Genomic DNA, 26,697 nt, shown 5'->3' on the forward strand with positions numbered 1-26,697 from the left:
ACAAGACTTGCTGGCAAAACAAAATCATTGCTGATTTTGTTATTTTCATAGGATTTGTTGACAGTAAGCAATGCATTAAAAAACACCAGCCTTATCCTTAAGTCCATTTTTCATATAGTACTGTCCTGCACACTGCAGTATGTTCTCTAGTGTCGTGGCTTTCAACCCTGTTCCAGTTGCAGGAGTTTTACTTATACAAAAACATTTCTCAGAGACAAAAATAATCTCATAGGCTGAGTTAACCCTCAATGGACCGAGCCAAAGAACCAGTTTTTCCTGGCCAATTGCCCTAACGTTAGACTGAAGCCCAGTGAAAGACCCCGTTTACACTTGGCATTAAAATGCCATCTGTATCCAGATATGCTAGCTAGATAATGAACAATCCGATCACGCCCTTTGCATTTATATGCATTTTCATCGTCTCCATTCTGTCCACATTGTGATCAGATCTATCTTTTGCGCACAATTGGCCCCCCATATTTATGGGTGGGTGTGGGGAGTAAAGATTTGCACTAAATAATGGTGTAAATATCGGGTAGGTATTGTAGGTAGAGTAGGTATTGACAGAATTTTCATTTTTGGGTGAACTATGCCTTTAAAAGTTACAAAAGTCAAAAGTAGAATTTTGTTTTTGTGAATAAACGTATGCTTGGGCGGGGGCCAGCTGGACAGCACTGTCACCTGTATGCTTGTCTTGACTGGATAATGTAACAATTAAAGATTAAATGTAATGATGAGTCCCAACTTCAGTATGAAGAAACTGAATAAATACAATGTAGCTCATATATTGAAATACATTTATATTTAGAGCACTTCTGATAAAGCAGTAGCATTATTATTGGTGACATGTTGTGCCACTATGCATTTGCTTCTATGTTACAGTAAAAAATATTCTTTCGCATAATTAAGTCCATCCAGTTACCGTTAATCTCCTGGTCATCTTCCTGTTCCTGGTCGAAGTTGATGTCAGGAGAATCAACCCGGATTATGGACTTGTTGAGGAGACGAAAAGCCTCTTTCACATGTTTGGGATGGACCTGAGAGTAACCATTGGTGAAAAAAAAAAAAAAAAAGTAGTAGAATTTTCAGTCAAAATTGCTATCATTCATTACTACTGCAAGGTGGCTAATTAAAAACATCCTTCATACATTTAGGAAGCATCTTTACAGTGTAAAACAGGAACCAACCTGAGGAAATTCAACATGCCACTTGGCTAAACTGTCATGTAGTCAAATCCATGTTTGTAGCTGATCAAGGCCAGCACCCTGATGGTATATTTGAATACAAAATATCAAGATATTAGGATAATTAGACATAATTCTGTAAGGTCAATCTGGGTTTGGTTCTATAAGGTTCTATCTAACGGTTTACAATGATTTAATGGAATAATTTTATATGATATATATAAGGCAGTTTTGAAGCACATTAAGACTACACTGCATCCAAATAAATCAATTTTGGTATAGTGTTTTTTTATGTCAGAGTCCAGAAAAACACCATTATGTAAAATTGCATTTACTGCACTTACTTAAGTTATTTTCATATTAATTTAACAATTTTCCAACCCTAAAGTATTAAAACAATTTACAGCACAACATCTATATCAATTCAGTGATACACCAAGCAGCATGTCATGTGTTTGGCTGCTTCCTCATTGTCTCTGCTTCTGCCTTTGTCTTCCTTTTCTAATTGATGTGGCTGCTGTTCTCAGTTCATGTTTCACTCCTCTCTGCTGTTCATCTGTCTCACTCCTCTCTGCTGTTCTCCTCTGTTCATCTGTCTCACTCCTCTCTGCTGTTCTCCTCCGTTCATCTGTCTCACTCCTCTCTGCTGTTCTCCTCTGTTAATCGGTCTCACTCCTCTCTGCTGTTCTCCTCTGTTCATGTCTCACTCTTCTCTGCTGTTCTCCGTTCATCTGTCTCACTCCTCTCTGCTGTTCTCCTCTGTTCATCTGTCTCACTCCTCCCTGCTGTTCATCTGTCTCACTCCTCTCTGCTGTTCTGTTCATCTGTCTCACTCCTCTCTGCTGTTCTCCTCTGTTCATCTGTCTCACTCCTCTCTGCTGTTCATCTGTCTCACTCCTCTCTGCTGTTCATCTGTCTCACTCCTCTCTGCTGTTCTCCTCTGGTCATCTGTCTCACTCCTCTCTGCTGTTCTCCTCCGTTCATCTGTCTCACTCCTCTCTGCTGTTCTCCTCTGTTAATCGGTCTCACTCCTCTCTGCTGTTCTCCTCTGTTCATGTCTCACTCTTCTCTGCTGTTCTCCGTTCATCTGTCTCACTCCTCTCTGCTGTTTTATTCTGTTCATCTGTCTCACTCCTCTGCTGTTTTATTCTGTTCATCTGTCTCACTCCTCTCTGCTGTTCTCCTCTGTTCATCTGTCTCACTCCTCTGCTGTTCTCCTCTGTTCATCTGTCTCACTCCTCTGCTGTTCTCCTCTGTTCATCTGTCTCACTCCTCACAAATGCAGTTTCCATCTTTCTTTTTTATATTTAAAATGTTATTCATAAAAAAAATAAAAAATAAAATAAAAAACTACCACACCAACATTAAGTAACATTCAAATATTAATATGTGGATCATGATTTAGTCAGAACCTTATAATTCCAAGCTTGCATAACGGCAATCATTACCAATTCCCACCCAGTAATGATTAAGACAGGGATCCCTTATTTGCATTTCATGTGACCCCAACATCAAACACACATCAACTGTCTGCACCGTCCAAAAGTCCCTGACTCGAGCCTTTCCATTTGAAAATAATCAAATATTATTGCAGTATTTTTATAGTGATGAGGAGTTTTCCCTGTCTAATTTTTATGTCTAGGGATACAATTGGGGTCCAAAACAAAGCTGGGAAACCGTAGAGTACAAAATAAATGAAGGACATGGGAAACATAGGATTACAACTATCATGCGTGTGTGTGTGTGTGTGTGTGTGTGTGTGTGTGTGTGTGTGTGTGTGTGTGTGTGTGTGTGTGTGTGTGTGTATACCTCATCAGAGCAGTACAGTCTGGCCATAGCCTCGGACAGCCTCAGCATACTTTCTAGTTGGCGCACAGTGATCCTCCAGGCAGACTTGGTGTTCCCTCCGCTGTCTCTCTGCCTCAGTCGTTTATACTGATCCACCACAAACTCCTGAGCCTCGGACGTGATCTGTGAGCAGGGGGCGGTGTGGTCATCATACATGTGCGTTGATAAATGTTCCTAGTTTACATACATACACAGAGGTGGACGTGTGCAGTCGTACTTCTGAGCTGCAAACATTCCTGAGGCCAATAATCCCTTTCAGCTTTTTACCCCACCCTACACTAGGCTTGGGCTGATATTTGATATTATATTGCGATATTCCCCGCGATAGAATATCGCCACCATGTGTTGCATAGATCACAATTGTACAAGCTTTTAAACTTGTTAAACAAACCTATAATCTACGAGTGGTAGGATAAAAAACAAAAATAGTCATACTTTATGAGAAAAATTTGTCATTTCAAGTGGGTTCCCTTTTCCACAATCAGCCCGTTTTGTGGAAATAGCAGGAACGAGCAAATTATACCAAATGGCCATTGTTTCCTCCAGCAGCAGACGTTTCCAGAAGAAGAAGCAGCAGCAGACGTTTGAAGATGAAGAAGCAGAAGAAGAAGCAGATGTTTGAAGATGAAGAAGAAGAAGCAGACGTTTGAAGATGACGAAGAAGAAGAAGCAGATGTTTGAAGATGAAGAAGAAGAAGACGTTTGAAGATGAAGAAGAAGAAGCAGATGTTTGAAGATGAAGACGTTTGAAGATGAAGATGATGAAGCAGAAGAAGAAGCAGATGTTTGAAGATGATGAAGCAGAAGAAGCAGACATTTGAAGATGATGAAGCAGAAGAAGCAGACGTTTGAAGATGATGAAGCAGAAGAAGAAGCAGACGTTTGAAGATGATGAAGCAGAAGAAGAAGCAGACGTTTGAAGATGAAGAAGAAGCAGACGTTTGAAGATGAAGAAGAAGCAGAAGCAAATATTTGAAGATGAAGAAGAAGATGAAGAAGAAGCAGACGTTTGATGATGAAGAAGAAGATGAAGAAGAAGCTTGGAATTTGATGTAATTTGGAAGAAATAAAATACCCCCCCAAAAAACCTGAAATAAACAAACAAACAAATAAACAAATAAATAAATAAAATACATATCGCCCAAGCCTACCCTACACTGTGTATGGCAAAATGATGCAAATTTGTCCTATGCATGTGTTGTTCCCCTATCCTGCCCTCTACTTAAGCCTTAAGCTTATAATCTCTCTGCTGATACTGTCCCATACCCACAGCGGGCCCAAGTAGGAGCCAAGCATAATTATTACACTAATGATGCACTAATGGATGCTGCCAATAGTGCCCCCTTCTACAAAAATGTTCCCTCACCCTGCAAGTTAGATTACAACTGAACCTTATAGTCAAGGCACAGATGACACCTTGAGTTTTTCTTTGAGTCCACTTCCCAAGCCAGAATAAAAAATTGGCAGACTGACCTTGGGCTGGAACTGCCTGGCAAACAGGATGTACCTCTGGATCTCATCTGTAGAGTAGACCCTCTCTACAGACTCCATGTTCCTGCAGTGGAGGTCCACGATGCGACGGGCTATAGCATAATCTGTTACCTGGGGAAGGACACAAAACCCATGGTGATACAGTCCATTCACCAGCACACTTACCACCAGGGTCCCATTGTGGCCCTGATGTAAAATTCCATGACTTTCCATAACTAAGGCAGAGCACTTCCACGACCTAAAAATGTTCCGTTTTCCTGGCTTGTTAATATTTTTCAGTGACATTCTGATATTGATATTCCAGGAATGCCATAACTAGTGGGAACCCTGTGGCACTACTTTTCTAGGTTGCTTTATGTACAGAGAACATTTAAAAAAAAAAGAAAAAAAAAAGGGATACGCCACCTACAAAGACTATAAGAGTTTTTTCTCCTTCTCCCAGGTAACACTTTGAAAAAATAGCGCATTAAATAAATATTTTGGGGATTTCATGATTAAAAAACATTGTGAAGGCATTGTGCATGAAAACTGCAAATTATCTGAAATATTATTGCCAATAGAGGAACTGCTTTTTGCTGCACAGTCTTTGCTATAGCGACCAAGGCTGTTGTGAGGAAGGATGAGAACCACTGGATGACGCCCGCAGGCCATTGTAGTAGCCCGATTCTAGCCCGAACTCCAGATTCTGTGTGTAAGAATTATCTAGGATTCTAGGACAGTTTTTTCAAGCTCCAATCACATATTGAAAATATTGTTAATATTTATCTTGGTATGGTAGCTTTTCTTTATTATAAATATGTGCATTTTGTATATTTCTGTCTATTTATATTGTCGGCCTATGGTGCCATGGTGTGATTATGTATAATGCTTGATTCAATGAGTGATGTCAGTCTGTAGTGTGACCTGATTGGTCCACGTGGGTCGACCAACCTATTTAATATGGTCTCTCCTTTTGTCTTGTAAAATAACCTGATGAAGGTCTGTATACCGAAACGTTTCCAATAAAATCGTTTCTAATTCCAAGTGAAGTAGACCGTGTGCGGGAGTCCTTTGTTCTTCTACAGTCGGCCCATGGTCTTCTCCTACGCACCTGTCGATCTACAGGTGTGCAAAAGTTCTGCTCCTTGATGTAAGAATTATCAACCAGCGATATATTTGCAGGTGCTTTGTAGTAGCAATTAGCCAGTGTATTGAAAGGAGAGACCAGACGAGCATCATCCGAAGATAGTTTGTGGACAGATGGAGGGACAATCACTTTCCACAGGCTACCTGTTGTCACTTCACCTAGCCTCAGTAGAACAGGGCATGCTTGTTTGTTTGGGGGTGTGGTAGCTGCTGCCAGCCCAGTGAAGACAAAGTACTGGTGACACTGTTGACAAGTGATCTCTGGCAGGACGGAGAGTCGATTCCAAAAGAATCGATTCTTGATTCCATCAAGTCAATTCTGAGAATCAATTCTACTAATAAACAGAATTGGAGTAGACTCCTTTCATTCATTCAAACTCTGAAATCAACAAAACAGTTTAATTTAAACATGTTTGTAATTAATTCATTCCGATTTAGGCCTATCTATACTAATCTGTGTTCAATTGCCTTCTGATCCATTTCACAACAAGTGGGGAGGATGGAGGAAGAAATTCAAGGCTCATTTGTTGAATGCCAACTTGCATAAAGCTTAAACTTTTGTGTTGATTTACATTTGGAATTAGAATAGAGTCCATCAATTACAAGGAGTCAGAGTTGGAATGGACTCCAAAAAAATGTGGAATTGTCCATCTCTAATCGCTGGGAAAAGCAGTTTGAAACACCACAACAATGATCGCTTGTGACCAAAATGATAATAACCCAACCTGGAATGGTGGCTCATATTAAGCGAGGTACATTACCATAACTTAAAAAAGCCAGTCAACTCTGGAAAAATTGCATCACCATTCCTAGAGTATTAAAATAATAATAATAAAAAACCAACCACTTGCTTTCCACTAGGATTATACATTTCCAGCCCTTCTCTGTCATTTGCCCACTCTGGTGATAAAAGAGGGCTTCTAGTACTTTAGTTGACTATTGTATTATATGATTAACACTGAACAACAGTGTATGAAATCTTGCATATTTAGTGTGCCGAATCCTATGAAATTCTTTCATAGGATTCCTGAGAGTAATTGATGCAATAGATTGCACCCATATTCCATCACTGTAGCCATGGGGAACATGAGGCTGACTGAATTGTTTTCATAGCCTCAATGTGATGACACAATATTGTATCAATGAAAAGTATGTTCACTGTGCCTTAATGACGGACAGTGATAAGTATATTTATTAATGCATTTACACCATCTGCAATTTTCCTCCAGCAGTCCTCTCTAGCCTCGGCCCCAGTGTTACTTTTCACTGTTGTAATGCGTTTGTCTTGCTATATGCATTCATTATATTAGGCTAGGTTGTTGAGAAAAACATGTTAGTAAACCATTTCTTTCCCATACTTACCACTTTTACAGTCTACTTAACTTGTTGAAATTGTCTGCATTATGTGTTTACATAACCCCACAACTATATATAGTCTACTGCTTTCATTGGTTTACAATTTTTTTTTGCTTATTTTTATAATTTTCCCACAGGGATCAATGGTTTCATCTTATTTTCATCTTATACTGGAGTTAATGTATGCCTGATTCTTTGTCCTGTCCCAGTACCAAGCTGTGTTTGTTAGGCAAGACATTTGAATACATTTGTTGATGTCTAAAGCCACTGCGACAGCTGTGTGTGGACGGTCCTACCTCGTTGCACTCGTCCACCAGGATGAAGAAGAGGTCAAAGCGGGACATGATGGGGGCAGACATGTTGACGTTCTGTTTCAGGGACTTGGACCGGTTGTAGCGGCCGTCGATGGGATTGGCGGCGGCCAGGATGGATGTGCGAGCATTCAGTGTGGCCTGGAGGATAAACACCACTGTGACTCCTGGATCAGTTCTTGCTAATCAAATTACTGGACTATTCCACAACATAATTTTCCCATGACCAGTATTTGTCTGCGTCTATGTTCAAATGTTATAACTTATGTTGAATAACCGATTTGAATATATCAGGTCTTGATTTGGCTTGCTATGCTCACTGGCACTGACATAATCAGACAAATTGTTATTCGAGTTCCTAGTCTTTCAAATTTGGATGTGCATAATTCAAACTGTTTTGCAGATCATTTTCCCTGCAAGTCAAATAAATACAATGATGTGCTTGTTGACAAGCCTCAGTGTAGAGAGTACATTTTATTGAGCTTGAGGGATGTGAGGGTTTTTGCTACAAACTGCAGGAACAGCTCAAGATTTTGGAGAAATTTGTGGGAATTGTGAAAACAAAAAAAAAAGATTACAAATTTGTAATTTCCTGGGCAAGTAGTTAGCAGGTAACTGTTGAAATGTTTATGTAACCCTTGATGTTGTGAATGACAATTTCAATATTACCTCTAATGGATGTGTTGCCAAATGAGGCATTTCCTGATAACTGAAAATAAACCAGGCAATAAAAAAAAAAAATGCAACCCTTACAATCGGATATTTCAATTTTTCAGCGTTTTATTTACTGTATCCCGGTAGTACTGTCAACTCTTCGCTGGAGCATTGTTTCTTCCAATTTTACATATAGGCTGTAAACGTCTTTAGTAGGTTGTATGTGTGTAACAGGCAGTAATGAGCCATCTGATCAGGAACATAAAAAACCAGCAAAACAGCTGAAAACCAGTAGTCTCATTAGAAATGAAGGGGAGTAGGGTCCATATAACTAAAAAGTAATAACACTGATTAATATAGAGGGTTATGTTGGCCTGTAAGTCAAACAGTGAGCAAACCATAAGGCTTTGGACCCAGATCTTAAAGATCTTCTGAACTGAATGCAATGGATTTGTGTTTTTCCTTTTGGTCCTGGGGAAGAGTGGGTGGGTTTTTTCCATATTGACCATTTCTCTTTTCTGGTTTTGTTTCTTTAGGTTTGTTTTTGTTACTCTTGTATATGCAGACATTTTTCAAAGTCCTGCCACGGGTGAATTAAGAGATATGGTGCTAGCAGCTGATTTCAATACCGAGAGTATGGCTTATCATTTTGATTTAATTTATTTCTATATATATATATATATATACACGGGTGGCGAAGGTACGTATGTTGGTGTGTGTGCGTGTGTGTGTGTGTGTGTGTGTGTGTGTGTGTGTGTGTGTGTGTGTATGTGAGTTCATCTTTATATATACATTTTTATTTTGCCAATATGATTCTTATTAGAATTGTATAATTTATTTATTTTAATTTGTGTCTATTACGATTTTTAATTTGTTATTTTTATTTTTTTTACTAAGCTGTACTTAGTATAAAATGTCAACCTCTTTTGCACATCATATTTCTGCTATGTTATGTTTACCTTTTTAACTGATTGTATGTCTGCAGTTTTTCGTTGAAAATTAATTAAAAAAAAAAACTAAAAAAAAAAACTGTGAGCAATGTCAGAGTATGTGAAATAAAGAGAGTGAGGAAGAACGTGTGTGTGTCCAGACCTTGACTCCAGCCTTGGTGATGGAGATGGTCTGCTGCTCCATGGCTTCATGAATGGCCACCTGGTCCTTCAAATCCATTTTATCAAACTCATCAATACAGCACACGCCCTAAGTCCAACACGGGAAAAACATAACCACAGTTATGCGCTACTCCAACAGGATATTAAACAGAAACGGCAGATATAAAACAATTACCATACCCTACCCAGAATCAAACACCAACACACACACACACACACTCTTATTACATTGTCAGCCAGCATAAGAGCTCCTGCTTCAATGACAAACTCATGGGATTCTTCATCTTTGACCACAGCAGCCGTCAGACCGGCAGCACTGCTGGCTTTACCACTGGTGTAGACTGCACGAGGGGCGAAGTCCTCCACGTGTCTGGCAACACACACACACACACACACACTGAATGCATGTACAGCAGACACTATGATAATTTTGTGTCCTGACGTGTGTAATTTAGTGTCTGGTCCTTTGTAATATTTGTGTTATGATTTTCTTTTAACGCTTGGCCATTTTTCCATCAGCTCTTTGTTTTCACTATGTACTTACAGGACCAGGTAATTTAGCTGGCTTGCTCTGCTAGCTTAGCTCTGTGAATAGTGCTGGTGTTCACATCTACGCACGCCCTTATCCTCGCGAGATTTTTTAAAAAGTTTATATCTTTATTTTTTTTTTTCTAAATAAATAAACTTCTACAATAACCCTTAAATTTAGTTGTCTTCATCGCAGAAATGAATTAAATGCTGAGACATGTATATTTTATATATATAAAAATTCTTACACCCTTAAAATCAAGAGGGCTTCGCGACCCCCCATGGAGCTTTGGCGCCCCCTAGTGGGGGTCGGGACCCCCAGGTTGGGAACCACTGATCTAGGCTATGGACTAGGCTACATTTACAAGCTTGGAAAGAAACACTTACGCAGCTGCAATTTTTTTCCCAAACAACAAATAATAGTGCCAATCCAATAAAAATGAGCTTATGCTAAATGCATACAAAGATGCAGCATCACAAGACAATAGCCACCTAATGGTACAGGACATACAGTAGATTATACAGAGAAGATACAAAAATGGACAGGACAGCACATAAAGGACACAGGATAGGACAAAGTTGCCACCTGATGGTACAAGGCTGTCATTACACAAAACAAGACAAAATGGATGGAGGATGGAGGATGGAGGATGGAGGATGGAGGATGGAGGATGGAGGATGGAGGATGGAGGATGTTTAAGAGCCAAGTGCAGGTGGAAATTTGGTGGGATGTGAAGGTAAGGCCAAAGTAGTGTTGTGTGTGTATACATACTTGAGGAACTGGCTCTTGGACGTGCTGGGGTCTCCGACGATGCAAACATTGACGTCGCCCCTCAGGGCAGTACCCTCCATGGTCGTCTTGGCAACGCCGCCAAACAGCATTAGCAGAATGCCTCGCTTGATTTCATCATTACCTGGCAACCAGACACCGGCGAGGGGGATTTCAATCATTACGAGTTGAAGTGGCGTTTGGAATCAGAATTTGGCTGCTGCTACAACGACCCAGTTTCCCTACTGGGTAATAAGTTTTATCTCATCGCAACAAGACATCGATAAAGTAATATTCTGAGACATGTTTATATAAATAAAACTGTTTTGCCACTCTCCATCACTTGATTGATATAACACTCATTTAACCTATACCCAGATCATGAAAAACGATGGGACTACAAAAAGGAGGCTCAGCAGACCAGTAATCAACAAAGAGGAGCATCACTGAATATGACGCAAAAAATGTGTATATTTTGAGTATAGGTACACACCAAGGTCATTATAGTTTTGCATTTTTCATTAGTTATTATTTTTAATTCGTTTTGACTTTATGTTTTCAATTTCAGTTTAGTTTTAATTAGTTTTTAAAGCGGGTTTGCTAGTTCAGTTTAGTTTTTATTTTTTGAAAATGCTTAGTTTTAGTTTAGTTTTTATTAGTTTCAATGTTAAGGTTAGTCTTTTTTTGTAATATGGGGTATTTGTCAGGGGCGAGATTCAAAAATTCAAAATACTAGGCTTATGTATGAAATAAATTGACAAAGACGAAAACTAAAGACATTTTATTTTAGTTTAGTTTTTTAAACGCACAATACAGTTTCAGGTAGTTATCGTTTTTTGTAAAGCCTCGTTTTTATTTTTATTTCAGTTAACGAAAATGTTATATCGTTAGTTTTCGTTAACGATAATAACCTTGGTACACACTGAAACGCAGCAAATTTACCAGTGTGGTACATCTCACATGAGGCAGAAAGTACAGGAGAAACAGAGTACTCGGGCAGAGAAGAAACACGCCACACATTTCAACCACAAGGGTCTTCCTCAGGCTGTGCAACCACAGTGAATAGTGCACTGCTAGGACATAGGGGAAAGAAAATGTGTCAGCGGAACAATCGCAACAATCCTGACAGGTGAGTAAAAGGTCCGAACAGGTACCAAAAATCAGAAACAAACTAGTCAGAAGTAGACTGAGCTATGTGCGTGTGTGATTGACAGACAGGTAGGGACGCCTACTTGCAGAACGCTGTCCTGGTTGGTTGTTAAGATTCAGGCGCCCTGAGATTTTGGAGTGGCTGATTACAGAGCCTGGGACAGTCACAGAGACCGCCAGACAGAACAGCAGGGCACAGGCAGGCTGTATTTTTCCTCTGATCTCTAGTTACCACAAAACCTGGAGATGCCAACTTATAGTATTAATGCACCACTATACAACCTCAGACTCAGGCTTAGGAGACTTTTAGATTTCCCACCAGTGACCATATGGACACCAGAATTTAATATGAGTACATAAGGTTGCTCTACTACTCTACAGTATCTCAATTAGTGGGGATGGGACTAATTCTCTGTTGTGGCCTCACTTCCTAGTGCAGCTTTAAAAAAAAAAAAATGTTTTACCATGGATGGTGGGGAAGAGGCTGCTGCACAGGTTGTGGTAGAGGTTCTTGTCCTGGCTCATCTCAAACACCTTCTCCCATTCCTCCACAGTCATCTGGCTCTTCACACTCTCTGCCGTCTGGTCCTCCTGACGCAACTCCTTACCTCCAAACTGTGTGTGTGTGTGTGCGCACGTGTGTCAGAGTGGGTAAAAGAAGTAAAAAAGGTAAAAGAACCAGGGCCTCATTTTTCTCTGCAGTTAGATAGATTTTCGCATGAAATGATGCTGCGTTTCATGCCTGTATAAAAACTGTGTGTGTGTGTGTGTGTGTGTGTGTGTGTGTGTGTGTGTGTGTGTGTGTGTGTGTGTGTGTGTGTGTGTGTGTGTGTGTGTGTGTGTGTACTAACCCGTGGGTTGGTAGGAGCGACATGGCAGGCTAAGAAGGCCAGTCTATAGGACAAATCCCTGACACCAAGAGCCCTCAGTCCTTGGATCCCATCAGCGTCAAAGCCCTCCTTCCCCGTCACTCTGGTGCTGGTTTCTGAACGAGTTGCTGATGGATAGAGTGAGAAAGTGATCCGCAGCCAATTACATCAAGAGCGACTGTAGGATACCTTAAATTCCTCTGTCACCAACATGTAACCAATCAAGAATTATTTCCATTCACTATGGAAATGGAGGTAATCATTAGGGCATCCAAATGGGGAAAGGCAGTAGGGAGGGATTTGCCACCCGCCCATTAAGGCCTATGTAGGCAATATTACAACTGTGACTACAACAGCACCATGTACAAATGGGCTGCTTGGCAAGTTCATTGATGAAAATGGAGTAGGAGGGAAGTAAAAAAAACATGCAAATCAAGAAGCATCTTTATTGTCAAGGAGAAACTAAGACATAAGATTCTACATTGACGAAGAGGCAGTTCCAATAAGATTCAACATTGACGAAGAAGCAGTTCCAATAAGATTCAACACTGACGCAGTTCCAATAAGATTTGACATTGACGAAGAGGCAGTTCCAATAAGATTCAACACTGACGAAGAGGCAGTTCCAGTCAAAGAGGCAGTTCCAAAAAGATTCGACATTGACGAAGAGGCAGTTCCAGTAAGATTCGACATTGACGAAGAGGCAGTTCCAATAAGATTTGACGAAGAGGCAGTTCCAGTCAAAGAGGCAGTTCCAAAAAGATTCGACATTGATGAAGAGGCAGTTCCAGTAAGATTCGACATTGACGAAGAGGCAGTTCCAATAAGATTTGACGAAGAGGCAGTTCCAATAAGATTTGACGAAGAGGCAGTTCCAATAAGATTCGACATTGAGAGGCAGTTCCAATAAGATTCGACATTGACGAAGAGGCAGTTCCAATAAGATTCGACATTGATGAAGAGGCAGTTCCAATAAGATTCGACATTGACGAAGAGGCAGTTCCAATAAGATTTGACGAAGAGGCAGTTCCAATAAGATTCAACACTGACAAAGAGGCAGTTCCAAAAAGATCAGAGAAGCCTGTCAAAAGTTTGGGAAGATGATATAATACAAAACTAAGAAAGAGCAGAATCGGGGTTTATGACAGGATGTGATAAGAGGTTTAGAGCATAGAGAGGTATCAATGTTACCAGGCAAGTTTAAGTTGTGGTGTCACTGGTATTGGCAGTGTAAAACAAATCTATAAGGAGGTATAACCACGTCACGTGTCAAAGTCCGTGGAAGCAGCAATTGAGTGAATATGACTGACAAAACATGGTAGGCAATTCGTTTAAAATTTACCACTAATTTCCAAGAGGGGGTTAAATATGCCTATAGGTGTACTACATAAACCTGTCGTACTGTAGCTTATGTTAATTATCAAATTAAAATCAGCAGGATGGCAGTGCAGACAGAGTATGAATATGACATTCATATTTTATGCTGGGTGCGCATAAAAACTTTGGCTATGAGGCATATTACGGACTGGGGCTACATCAGTTATGATAGGGCCACTTCATCAATAGCAGATGTCTATTTTTGATGACGCAGTAGAAAATAAATGGGCCCAAATGGCCTCCACTTTCCCTGGCTCCCTGCTCACCTCCACTCCACTCCTCCCCTCGTCTCTCTTGCCAGTTACATCCTGGTAGGAGAGGAGTGATAGTGAGGGAGGGAAGGAAGGAGTAGTGAAAAAGCTTTGGGATGCACCCTTACAGTCCCAACATAGATGATCAACGACAGTCTAAGAGCTGAGTGCACAGACTGCTGATTTTGTAGAACTCGCTGTGCTATAGAACAGTGATTCTCAACCTTTTTCATATCAAGGACCGCTTATTTAGTCCACATTAGGGCCATGGACCCACAATTGATGAGATTTTGTCTCTCAAACCCAAATATGATAATATTTTTATTGTTAGATATGATTTTGTCCAGAATTCCATGACTATCTAGAGAGATAACAGTGAAACTATGATCAAAATAGTAATTCTTCTGCATTCTCTAATTGTGTTAACTTCTTGTAAACAAAAAAAATGCTGAAGTTTGACAATTGATCAGTTTGCTGGGGACCCCCTGGAACACCCTCAAGGACCCCTGGTGGTCCCCGGACCCCACGTTGAGAATCACTGCTATAGAAGACGCAGTAGATGATACATATGAAAGGAAACAGGTAGCCACATCCACCACTAGTTTGCTCTCAAACTTGCTCTCACCCACCCCTCTTTCCTCTAAAATCCAAGTTAGGTTTCTACATGGGTGCGTTCCCAAAATAGCTACCTGCAGTAACCAGTGCTGCCACATCAGGTACTACTATGAGTGTCCCGGTGAAGTCACAGCGGTCTCCAGCCTGGGCCATCTCCACAGCTTCTGCTCTCAGGACCACCTCGACACTCCGCGGGATCGATCCCCGGGGCAACTCTGCCTGGGTTTCCTGGATTCGCACCTGGGAGAGGGTGAAACAAACTTTCATTTTAGCATTTGTTTGTCATGTATTGATTGAAACTTGAATGGATGCAAGTGAGGTAGCAGGCAATAATATACTCCTGGTTGTGACAAATTACAAGATTACCTCGGCTTTACATTTGCACGTGGGAGAGAAGAAATTTTACATATATGCATACATGCACACACACACAGACAGCACACATCAAAAGCACACATCACTTTAATACAGTCTAGAAACTGGGCCCATCCGCAGGGAGGAACCTAACGTTAAAATTCCTGATTTACACTTGGATGTGTATGCAACATAAATTCCCTTAGTGGCCACTTTTATTCAAAGCACCTTACAATACTGCAAGAGCATCCATTTTCAGGGTCAAACTCATAATCCTAGCAGTGCTAGTGCAAAATCTTTAACCCCGACAGGTTTAGTACTGTGCTCTAGAACTACACAGGGCCTCCAAGGCTAAAGGTCAACACTGACCAGTGGTGGAAGAAGTACTCTGATCCTTTACTTAAGTAACAGTACCAATACAACAATGTAAAAATACTCCATTACAAGTAAAAGTCCTGCATGAAAAATCCTACTTAAGTAAAAGTACATAAGTATTAGCAGCAAAATGTAGTTAAAGTATTAAAGTAAAAGTAGTGCTTTGGTCCCTCTGACTGATATTTTATTATATATATATGACATCATTAGATTATTAATACTGAAGCATCAGTGTGTAAGCAGCATGTTACTGTTGTAGCTGCTGGAGGTGGAGCTAGTTTGAACTACTTTATATACAGTTAGCTAGTTTAGTCCAGTGGTTCCCAACCTAGGGGTCGGGCCCCTCCAAAGGGTCACCAGATAAATCTGAGGGGTCGTGAGATGATTCATGGGAGAAGAAAAAACAAAGTTCTGATACACATATCGGTTTTCAGTTTTTGGACTTTTTCTCTAATCTTTGATTTTTGCTGAAATATTGGATCATTTGAACATTTATTGAAATGAAACCATGTGAGGTTTAGAGGGAAAAATCACTATTTGATGGAGCTGTTAACAACTCATAGACATCTGAAATGTGACCCCGACTACACACTGCTTTTTGTAAGATGTCAAAAGCCAAAAAGGTTGGAAACCACTGGTTTCATCTTTAACAATGTGTTGTATTTTAAAAGCTTGTTATATTATCCATTGTGTCAAATCTCCATCTGAAAAGTAACCAAAGCTGTCAAATAAATGTAGTGGAGTAGAAAGTACAATATTTCCCTCTGAAATGTAGTGGAGTGGAAGTATAAAGTAGCATCAAATGGAAATACTCAAGTAAAGTACAAGTATCTCAAAATGGTACTTAAGTACAGTACTTGAGTAAATGTACTTAGTTACTTTACACCACTGACACTGACCCACCTTCTGAAAGTCAACAAAGCGGGACTTGTTGGGGTCCAGCATGAACCTTCTGCGGTTGGCACACACAGGGTTCTTGCAGATAGACGGCTGGGTGTATTTGAACTGCTGCTCCACATCCTTGATGAGCGACTGGCAGTCCAGACACAGGAAAGTACCGCTGACCAGCTCAGGATGGACCGGGTGGCTCCGGACCACCTGGCCGCTGATCCGGAGGAGAGTGCCAACACGAGCTGTAGACAGCTCCCGGATCCTGGGCAGGAGGTACACTGGTGTCAGTTAGGGTAAGAACCATATATTGATATATGACATATGGGGCTGATATTTTCTTGGGAAGATTTTTTTTGATGATGGAGGTTCCTACCTGACCACAGTTCCAGAAGGTGAAAGTGTGGTGAGTCAGCCTGCCTCAAAGAGCTACCAACTCTAAAGCTAGTCTGGGTTTCAATGGAAAGTTTTATTGTCCCATGGTCTAAATGCCATTTCAGAGTTAAAACCTGGGGGAAATGTTTAATACTTGGCTTGAAAATTGACAAATTTATAGCCATTGAATATCGACACAAAATATGAGCCATCAGTTTCAGTCAATAAATATTAGTATTGGCCCTCATAAACCCATATCTGTTGAACCCCAGCGTTAATAATGCTACAGTATTGCAAAGCCAAAATCACAGGTCTAAATGTTAGTTATTTAGCAATATATCAAAGGATGAATGTTTTTTCTGTGATGTGTACTGAAAACATACTTTTGTCTAGAAGGGAAGTCAGAAAACGCCACGTAGAACTCTTTGGATGGAGGGATGGTGCCGTGGTCTCTGGCAAAGTGGCGCACCGCCCGACATAAATATGGATAGACCCTGTAGGAGAGAGGCAGTCATACAGACAGGCTGAAACTAAGGCTGGACAGACAGGGGCATAGCTTGTCAAATGTTTCTGGCAAGCTACATCACCATTTTTTAAGGAGTGATGAGTTGGACAAGTTCTCTTAAGTTAAGAGAACTTGTTAATTGAACCCACAAGTTAATTGAACCCACAATAGGGTAGAGCGGGCAGAAAATGACCTGTCTGGGAAGATGACACCCCTTATATATTGGGAGATGATGGAAAGAATTAACAATAGAGGTTGTGCTATATTGAGTTATGGTCACCTGTGCTGCAGTCACGGGAATGACAAAATGCCCGACCTCCAGAATATTATTACTTTCATACAAAACTTTTAGAGTAGCATCAAACATAAAAAAGACACTAGCTTTGGGTTTTAATTTACTCATTTTAAATTGTCCCTCTGTCAACAAAAAAGTAGTTCTGTGTTGCTAAGCAATAAACATCCTTGCTTAATTCTTGCTTCAACATGGTGGAGTGATACTATTGGAGCTATGAAGTTTGTACTTTGGGGTTATAAGCACTTTATTTGCTGCAGCAGTTATGGCCTGTATTGACACAATTCGCTAGGGGAGTTTACAAAAAAATGTATAATAATCCCACATCCTTGTAATTACCACTAGCAGGCTGACGTGAACAGTTTTTCCCAGTTAACACCACAATTGCCTACTGCAGTTTTCAAATGCCAATTTCAAATCAAATGGAGCATTGCGTTAGTTCAGGCAAAACACTGAAGTTGTGTACGCTATCAGATGATTGGCTATCAATTGTCCAATCCAAGCTGACTCTCATCACCAATCACATTCAAACAAGTCAATGAGGCGGTCTTCATAATCTGCCAGCTCACACTGCCGTTCATTCATGTCACTGCTGCGGTTGACCCAAGTCGATGCAAACTCCTTCCACCACCCCAACCTCCTCCTGTTATTATCAGTTCCCAGGATGCTTGTGCAAGCTAGGGCTGCAACTAACGATTATTTTCAGTGTCGATTAATCTGTTGATTATTTTCTCGATTAATCGATTAGTTGTTTGGTTTATAAAATGTCAGAAAATGGTGAAAAATGTGGATCAGTGTTTCCCAAAGCCCAAGATGACGTCCTCAAATGTCTTGTTTTGTCCACAACCCAAAGATATTCAGTTTACTGTCATAGAGGAGTAAAGAAACCAGAAAATATTCACATTTAAGAAGCTGGAATCAGAGAACTCAAACCGATTAATCGATTATCAAAATAGGCGATTCATTTAATAGTTGACAACTAATCGATTCATCGATTAATCGTTGCAGCTCTAGTGCAAGCTATCTCTGAATTATATCTGGTTTTATGTTGGTTTCATATTATTAATGATAGGTCTACTATAGCTTGGGGGGTTTATTGCGCTCCCCGCAGAATCTCTCGCATGCTGCCTGGATTCATTGGGGAGCATCCTCAACAGCAGAGCCTTTTCCACCAAATACAACTGTATAACCATTAGTATAATGGTTCAAACTCCTTTGATGTTAAGTGTCTCTGATTGAAATCTACATTTTAGAAAAGATTTGCAGGAAGGAAAAATCATCAGGCAGGGCATTTTCACTTGCCCTACTCTACCACGATGCAGTCAACCTCAAAAAGATATTTAACATTCAATTAAATAATTAAACCTATTGATAGAGGCACTGGCTACTTGACCCAACTAACCATCCCATTACCTGTAATACTCCTCCTGGATGGTGGTGGCCAGTTGCTGGTTGAAATGCTCTATGTTGGTGAAGCTGACAGTCAGGGTGTTTCTCTCTGGCCGGATTAGCTCCTCGGCATCGGGCAGGTACAGCAACTCACCTGTTGGGCTCTGAAACCTGCAAGGTAAACCAAGCACCTTGGATCTATCAAAGAGGATATTTTAACCAATCAAAAAGAGATAGCTGACTCGTACGAGTTAAACACGGCAGCAGGGAAGATTCCAGCGAGCGTACAAAGTCTGGGTACGCTCATCATGAGCGTTTTCGAAAACGACGGCTGTAGTGAAGATTTGCACTAAATAATGGTGTAAATAAAGGTCTTAATTTTAAGGCATTTCTTTTGCCCTTTTTGGAACTCTAAAGAACAGGTCCCCATTGACTTCAGTTGTTTTGGAGAAGGCTGCTACGAAGTTGTGCTGGGAACCTCCCTGTGTGTTATGGGCAAAGAAACTTCACCTGTGTTTCAGATGGCGTGAGTGCGAGTAGATAATGACAGAATTTTCATTTTTGGATTCTGTGAACCATTCCTTTAAAACCAGGTATGCGGATTTGATATGCTGGACAGGAGAGTTTCATTTATGGAGGCCACAAGCACTTTATTGATGTGTGAGATTTGTAAAAAAGCAAAAAAACCAAAACCGTTAAAAATGAAAAAGGCTGAGGATTAAAATAAGTACCAGTAAAATAATAAAAACGGTTGTTTATGTGGGGTTGTTGTGGTTCAAAGGTTATAGGTGTTCTAAAACCAACACGCATTGCTAAAAGAATAAAAGATATTCGGTGTGAAAAAGTGTAGGTCGATGAAACGAGCGTGAATGGGATTCAAAAATTGATGCATTTCCGCAATTCCATAACTCAAGCAAGTGATTGGTTTGGTGCAGTGAATTGTTCTAGTGCTTAGTGAAAGGTCTGAGTTATTCCTACATCTTAAAGAGTAATGGGTAATTTATCACCTGGTTCCAGACCAGTCATGTCCCGCCCACTCTTCGGATTTTGTTGAGCGATTCAGAGAGTCTAGTGTTGCTCTAGTCAATGGTTTGGTCTAGCTCGGAAAAACAAATGGAGCCAATCAGTGCCTTTGTGGACAGGACTAAAGTTTGAACCGTTCGTGCAATGGTTTTTCAAAGACAACATTTTTGTCAAAAACAACCAACATCAGAAAATAATGTCAGAGCGGCCGGATACGTCAGTCACTAGTGATTGGTTCGGGGAAAATCACCCCCCCCCCCCACATACAGAAAACGGCTAACAAGGAGGCAATCTGAATCTGAATATCAGGCTAGGTAATTTATACTTCGGTGTCAAAGCTACGGCATCGGTCTTTGCGGTGCTGGCATCGCCCACAGAGGCTGCCGCTGTAGCTTACATGCTCCTCTCCAAAAATATAACTGTGCTTAGTGCGACATGGACAGCAAGAACTGTGATTAGCCTGCTTCGCATTTCCTCCTACCTATATCTGGTTGATGTCCGCCAATAGTGAAGACAACGTGGAGCAGAAGAGAGACTAGCTGAGGTTTGCAGATATGTTCATCTGTAGGACACCTCATTTCCGAATTATAAAGACTACCTGATGTCACTGAATTCATGGTGAGAAATAGAGTTGAGACGTGAAGACATGGGCGTGACTATTTCTCGGTTCAATTCCTTCCGGAACTGAACGTCTCAACTCTGCTTTGACGCAGAAGCATAACTTGCTCTTAACTAAACTCAAAGCCCAAATCGGCAAAGCGTGCAACTGAAACGGCCATCTGCTATTCATCTGCCATTTCAGTAGCATGCTTTTTACCATTTGATGTCAGGCATTACACAGATTTGGATCTGGGGTTTAGTTACTTTTTAGTTAATTGAGTTAGTTTTTTAGTTAATTTTGGCCTTGGTCAGCACGGTCCCTTCCACCTCATACACCCAAGCCTCCGCCAACAGCAGAAGAAGCAGAGCGGTGAGTCTTGTGAGTGTCGCCTGCCTACCAGGAGCAGTGTCGCTCACACTGGTCCTGAAGACCAAGAAGCTGAGAAACATCGAGGCAAGCAACATTGAAAAATAGCCTACAATTATTATAAATAATATAATGGGGTATTCCGTATCAAATCAGCAAGGCCCCGACACCCACTGTCTCAGATCTCTATAAATATTCAAAGGGTGGGGTCACAGAGTGTATAACAGACTACATTAACTTCTGTGTGGATTGCACTGTCCCAGCACAGACTGTCCATTGTTATCCAAATAACAAGCCATGGGTAACAAAGGAAATCAAAGCCATCCTCAACACAAAGAAAAGGGCTTTCAGAGCTGGCAATAGGGAAGAGGTGAGAACAATCCAAAGTCACCTGAAAGGGAAGATCCGGGAGGCTAAAGAGAAGTACAGGAGGAAGCTGGAGCAGAAACTCCAGCAGAACAACATGAGAGAGGTCTGGAGCGGCATGAAGACCATCACTGGTTTCAGGCCGACTGGCGGCAGAGGGGCTGAGGGCGGCTCGGACAGAGCCAACGAACTTAATCTGTTCTTCAACAGATTTGACACAGTGACCCCTGCCCAGCCCCCCCTTGACTCATCTGTCGTCTGCCTCCAACCAACATCTACTCAATCGCCCCCCCCTCCCCCCTCCTACAGCCCCCCATCCTCCACTGAGGGTCCCACTCCCCCCCCCTCTGGCTCCCAGACTGACTGCCCTCTCCAACCTGACAACTCCACCCCTCCCCCTCCCCTACCTGTAACCTCTACAGTGTGCTTCACAGCTGACCATGTAAGAAGACAGCTGATGAGACTCCACTCAAGCAAGGCTGCAGGCCCTGATGGTGTCAGCCCCAGGGTGCTCAAAGCCTGTGCCCCCCAGCTATGTGGAGTACTTCACCATGTCTTCAACATGAGCCTGAGTCTTCAAAGGGTCCCCGTGCTGTGGAAGACGTCCTGCCTCGTTCCTGTGCCGAAGACGCCGCGTCCCGCTGGCTCCAAGGACTACAGACCGGTGGCATTGACCTCCCACATCATGAAGACCCTGGAGAGACTTGTCCTGGAACAGCTCCGACCCATGGTCAAGCCACTCTTGGACCCCCTCCAGTTCGCCTACCAGCCCCGACTTGGAGTTGAGGACGCCGTCATCTACCTGCTAAACCGCGTCTACGCCCACCTGGACAAACCGGCGAGCACGGTGAGGGTCATGTTTTTTGACTTCTCCAGTGCTTTCAACACCATCCGGCCGGCTCTACTGGGTGAGAAGCTGACAGCGATGCAGGTGGATGCCCCCCTCGTGTCCTGGATTGTCAACTACCTGACTGGCAGACCGCAGTATGTGCGCTTGCAACACTGTGTGTCAGACAGAGTGGTCAGCAACACTGGGGCCCCGCAGGGGACAGTCCTATCTCCCTTCCTCTTCACCCTCTACACCACGGACTTCAACTACAACACAGAGTCCTGCCATCTTCAGAAGTTCTCTGATGACTCTGCTATAGTTGGATGTATCAGCAAGGGTGTGGAGGCTGAGTATAGGGCTGTGGTGGGAAACTTTGTCACATGGTGTGAGCAGAACCATCTGCAGCTCAACGTGGCAAAGACTAAGGAGCTGGTTGTGGATCTGAGGAGGGCCAAGACACCGGTGACCCCTGTTTCCATCGAGGGGGTCAGTGTGGACACTGTGGAGGACTACAAGTACCTGGGAGTGTACATTGACAATAAACTGAACTGGGCTAAGAACACTGAAGCTCTCTACAAGAAGGGCCAGAGCCGTCTCTACTTTCTGAGGAGGCTGAGGTCCTTCAACATCTGCCGGACAATGCTGAGGATGTTTTATGAGTCTGTGGTGGCCAGTGCTCTCCTGTTTGCTGTGGTGTGCTGGGGCAGCAGGTTGAGGGCAGCAGACGCCAACAGACTCAACAAACTGATCCGCAAGGCCAGTGACGTTGTGGGGGTGGAGCTGGACTCTCTGGTGGCAGTGTCACAGAGGAGGATGCTGTCCAAGTTACATGGCATCTTGGACAATGTCTCCCACCCACTCCATGACTTGCTGGTCAAGCACAGGAGCACATTCAGTGCAAGACTCATTCCACCGAGATGCACCACAGAGCGCCACAGGAACTCATTCCTGCCTGTGGCCATCAAACTTTTCAACTCCTCCCTCAGAGTGTCAGACACTCTGAGTCAGTAGACTGGCTCTTGAACTTATTTCATCCTGTCAGCAGTTACAACCCATAACTTATAACTTATATCTAACTGTGCAATACCAATTTTTTTTGTGCAATAATTCAACTGCAATAATTCAACTGTGCAATACTTATTAATTATTTAATTATTTACACTGGTGTATGTATATATTGGAGTATGATGCATATTGTACATAATTCTTATTTCTCTTATTTCTATATTATTATTATTATTTTTATTTTTATTCTCTTTGTTATATATTGTAGTATAATGCACATATTTTACATATTTCTTACTTTCGTATTTCTATTTTTCTTATAATTTCTTATAATTTCTCTACGCTTGTATATATTCACTTCTACAATGTGAGCAGCTGCAATGTAACCCAATTTCCCCTCGGGGATCAATAAAGTATTTCTGATTCTGATTTCTGATTCTGATTCTGATGAGGGACCTTTGGTTGTAGTTTTGGATTCCTTGTACCTTCATCATTAATTGTGCCAAAGCTTGTCGAAATCAGTCCGAGTTTTAAAATTGACAGTTAAAAGGAACCATCGGAAATCAAAACATGTATACAACCAAAGAACATTTTTACAAAAAAGTGCTAGGAACCTTTCTTCTTACTGACACTGTATCAGAGGTTACAAACTAACCTGAAACTAAACCTTGTTTTTATTTTCAGGTGAACTGAGATGGAATGCCTCTAATCTGCTGCTTTGGATGCTGACGATGAGGTGAAGGCAGTGATGATGCGTCTAAGTGGCAGAGTTGATTGAATGTTATCCTTATGGCAAATGCATAGAGATAATGATGAACAATGGAGTGCTCCTTTAAACTAACAACTATAAGAAAAGAACTAGAACTATAAAGAAAACTAAACTAACAAACCAAGCCATGAAATCTGGACCGCACTCCTGAAAGGAAAAGGGGAAACAAAACAGTACAAAAACAAGCAAATACAGCGAGTTATGCTGTTCCGTCCTTACATGGGCACCACCTTTACCAACATTGCAAGTCATTAGGGTAACTAGGAACACCTGGAAAAAGAGGAAAAAGGAGGGAGAGGGAGAGAAACAGTAGCCAGGTGTGGTACTCTCCATAGTGAGCCCAAATTTGAGACCTAAGATGGCAGAAGTCCATTTTGGAAATAAATCTAAGATTTCACATAGGTTATGCTTCGGTGATCTACGGTGATCTACATCTAATAATGTATTATACTTGACAAGATATCAGATGTCAGTCAGAAATGTATTGGAAATCAGCTGACTTTAAAAGTTTTGTAAATGATATTAGACGCAGGGACTTTGCCATGGAATGTCCATCCACGAATCTGCATGTTTTCAATACCAAACACTTCAGCAGCTGATTTCACTCACTGCTTAGTCCCTCCACTCTAGTTGAAGGTGTTAAATCAGTAGCGTTTGGTTGGAATGAAAACGAGCACACTCTTGTGTCTCCATGGATCATGGTTGCCAACTGTTGGTGTTGGATTTAGATCCGATGCGTACCGTGCTTTTGTAAAAACAGTACACCAAGTTCCATTCTCAATCTTAAGAGTTTAATGCTGCCTGGCTTATCGGCAACGGTAGGCTACCTACCTGGTACAACATTTTGACGTTGTATGGAACGTTAGGACACGCTCTTCAATTCGGCATGCATCCAATACACCGGGCATGATTTATTTACAAAAAAATAAACGTTTAGAACCAGTTCACCTGTTAACACAGTCGTCTTCCACCGAAACACACCATGGCTGGCGGTAGCGAGCAATGTGACCCAATTCTTAAATCTTAACATTTAGATTTTATTGAAATGCAGTAACGCTTGGTGGGTTATGGTTAGCCTATATGCCGAATACACCAGAAGACACTATTGACTTATAAAATGACTTAAGTCATGTTCTACCAGGTATGTACGTTTGCCGAGAAGCAAGGCAACACTGAATCGCCAGATTTAGCATAGAGTTTGGTGTGACGTGCTCTCCATACAAGAGATCGGAACGCATCCCCGGAGTTCCTCGCATGCATTTGTTTCTCATTTCAAAAATGCATTATCTTCCAACAAGACCTCTGTTAACATACTTACTCTTCCAGGAACTCCAGAAACAACTTCTGACATTTCTCAGAGAGTTCGTCCTTCAGTTGGACTCCGGCGGCTCCAGTCTGTTCAGGGTCCATAGCGCTGCAGCGGTTGGTGACTCTACTGTTGACTCTACTGTTGACAAGGTGTTTAACACAGGTGAGTTCTGTCCTCTAATGGACTCGGAGCTCCGCCCATTGGCCTGGCAGCCACGTGCCATTAGCCCTGAAGACATTAATCTAGAGAATTTTCGTTGGCCAGTTAGACCCACTGCCTTTAGTCTCTCAGGCATGGACACCTTCACCAAAATCCATAGCCCACATGTATTTACACACACATCTATCTATCTATCTATCTATCTATCTATCTATCCATCTATTTATCAGCCAGTGCACAGCACTAAATTAGAGCGTTTAAGAGTAAAACAAAAATGCTTTTCTGAAAATCTAAATGATTTTGTTAATACTGGTGTCTGTGGACCATGTACAATGTGAAACATAAATGTTACCATTTGATATATTGTACCAGATTTATCTTAGAGCTGCAGTCCCTTGGCAGGTTACAATTAGAAACATACATGTTTGCAAATATTAAATATGAATAAACATTATCACAACCCCAAACCCCACAGATTTTGTGGATTATGCACGCTTAAAGCTACAGAGGCAATTTTTTGTGTAAAATACAGCCGTCTTATCTGCCTAAATCACAAGTGAGCCTCCAACAAGGAAGAGCATCCCATCCCCTCATATTCAGATGCGGTAGATTCATTCTATTTAAAGCCTCACCAGCTGGCCGGGGCTGCGGCAGTTTACTGACCTAGCATTACAGAATTTCTGGATACTGAAGTTCAACCAGTTTTCAAACAGTTAGCTCTCACTGCAGAGGTCTTGAGTCACATGACTTGGACTCGAGTCCCAATTTTAATTGCTTGAGTCTTGACTTGATGCATGAAGAGAAGACTTGAGACTTGACTTTGACGACATGAAAAGGTTTCTAAAGTCTTGACTTGAGATCTTGTGTTTGTGTAAATGACTTAGATTGAAAGTGATGAGATTTGTTCCAGCAGACGACTGAATTTAAATTGTTTTCTGAATTTGTATGGAATGATTGAATTTATTGAAGCTGAAACTGATTCTAGAAATCAAACTCATGATGCTCTTACCAAGTTTTTATCCTATTAAAACCATATTGCAATGAAAAGTCCTAGACATTTATTTTTCTTTAAGATATTAAATTGATACTGTACTATTTATTTGTTCTCACTTGATTTGTTCTACATTTAGACTTGCCTTCGTAATCTATATTTAGACTTGAGACTCCTGCCTCAAGACTTGAGACTGACTTGGGACTCGAGCAAAGTCGACTTGGTCACACCTCTGCTTGGCACCCAACTGGATCTCATGTGATGGATCTCTGTGAGGAAGTAAAGACCAAGAGACGAGCACAGAATACAGAAACCTTTACTTTTTATTTACCACACATTAAAAAAAGTGAACCACACTATACAAATGCGAATCTGCGAGCAGGTAATGAAGCAGAATACACATCCTTCCTTCTTTTACAGCAGTCTCCTACCACCTCAGTCCTGGCTCTTACAACTGGTAAC

The 26,697-nt window shown here is 41.5% G+C and overlaps 1 protein-coding gene across 1 annotated transcript in view; it reads right to left on the bottom strand.

Annotated features, from left to right (window-relative positions):
* The window catches only part of mcm6l (MCM6 minichromosome maintenance deficient 6, like), a 29,264-nt gene extending 4,078 nt beyond the window's left edge, over positions 1-25,186 (bottom strand). Inside the window, exons 1-14 of the mRNA XM_071537601.1 lie at positions 25,095-25,186; positions 18,842-18,988; positions 17,015-17,125; positions 16,272-16,521; positions 14,714-14,879; positions 12,379-12,524; positions 11,992-12,142; positions 10,382-10,523; positions 9,310-9,451; positions 9,062-9,169; positions 7,301-7,456; positions 4,506-4,634; positions 2,994-3,155; positions 923-1,037 (exon numbers count right to left, since the gene is read on the bottom strand). Of these exons, the coding sequence (XP_071393702.1) occupies positions 923-1,037; positions 2,994-3,155; positions 4,506-4,634; positions 7,301-7,456; positions 9,062-9,169; positions 9,310-9,451; positions 10,382-10,523; positions 11,992-12,142; positions 12,379-12,524; positions 14,714-14,879; positions 16,272-16,521; positions 17,015-17,125; positions 18,842-18,988; positions 25,095-25,186 (2,017 nt within the window). The remainder of the gene's footprint in view (positions 1-922; positions 1,038-2,993; positions 3,156-4,505; positions 4,635-7,300; positions 7,457-9,061; positions 9,170-9,309; positions 9,452-10,381; positions 10,524-11,991; positions 12,143-12,378; positions 12,525-14,713; positions 14,880-16,271; positions 16,522-17,014; positions 17,126-18,841; positions 18,989-25,094) is intronic.
* Positions 25,187-26,697: the final 1,511 nt, after the last annotated feature.

This window comes from Centroberyx affinis, unplaced genomic scaffold (assembly GCF_046629955.1).
Source record: "Centroberyx affinis isolate AG114_WGS23_722 - 3 ecotype Tasmania unplaced genomic scaffold, CSIRO-AGI_Caff_v1 ptg003073l_1, whole genome shotgun sequence".
Lineage (NCBI taxonomy): Eukaryota > Metazoa > Chordata > Actinopteri > Beryciformes > Berycidae > Centroberyx > Centroberyx affinis.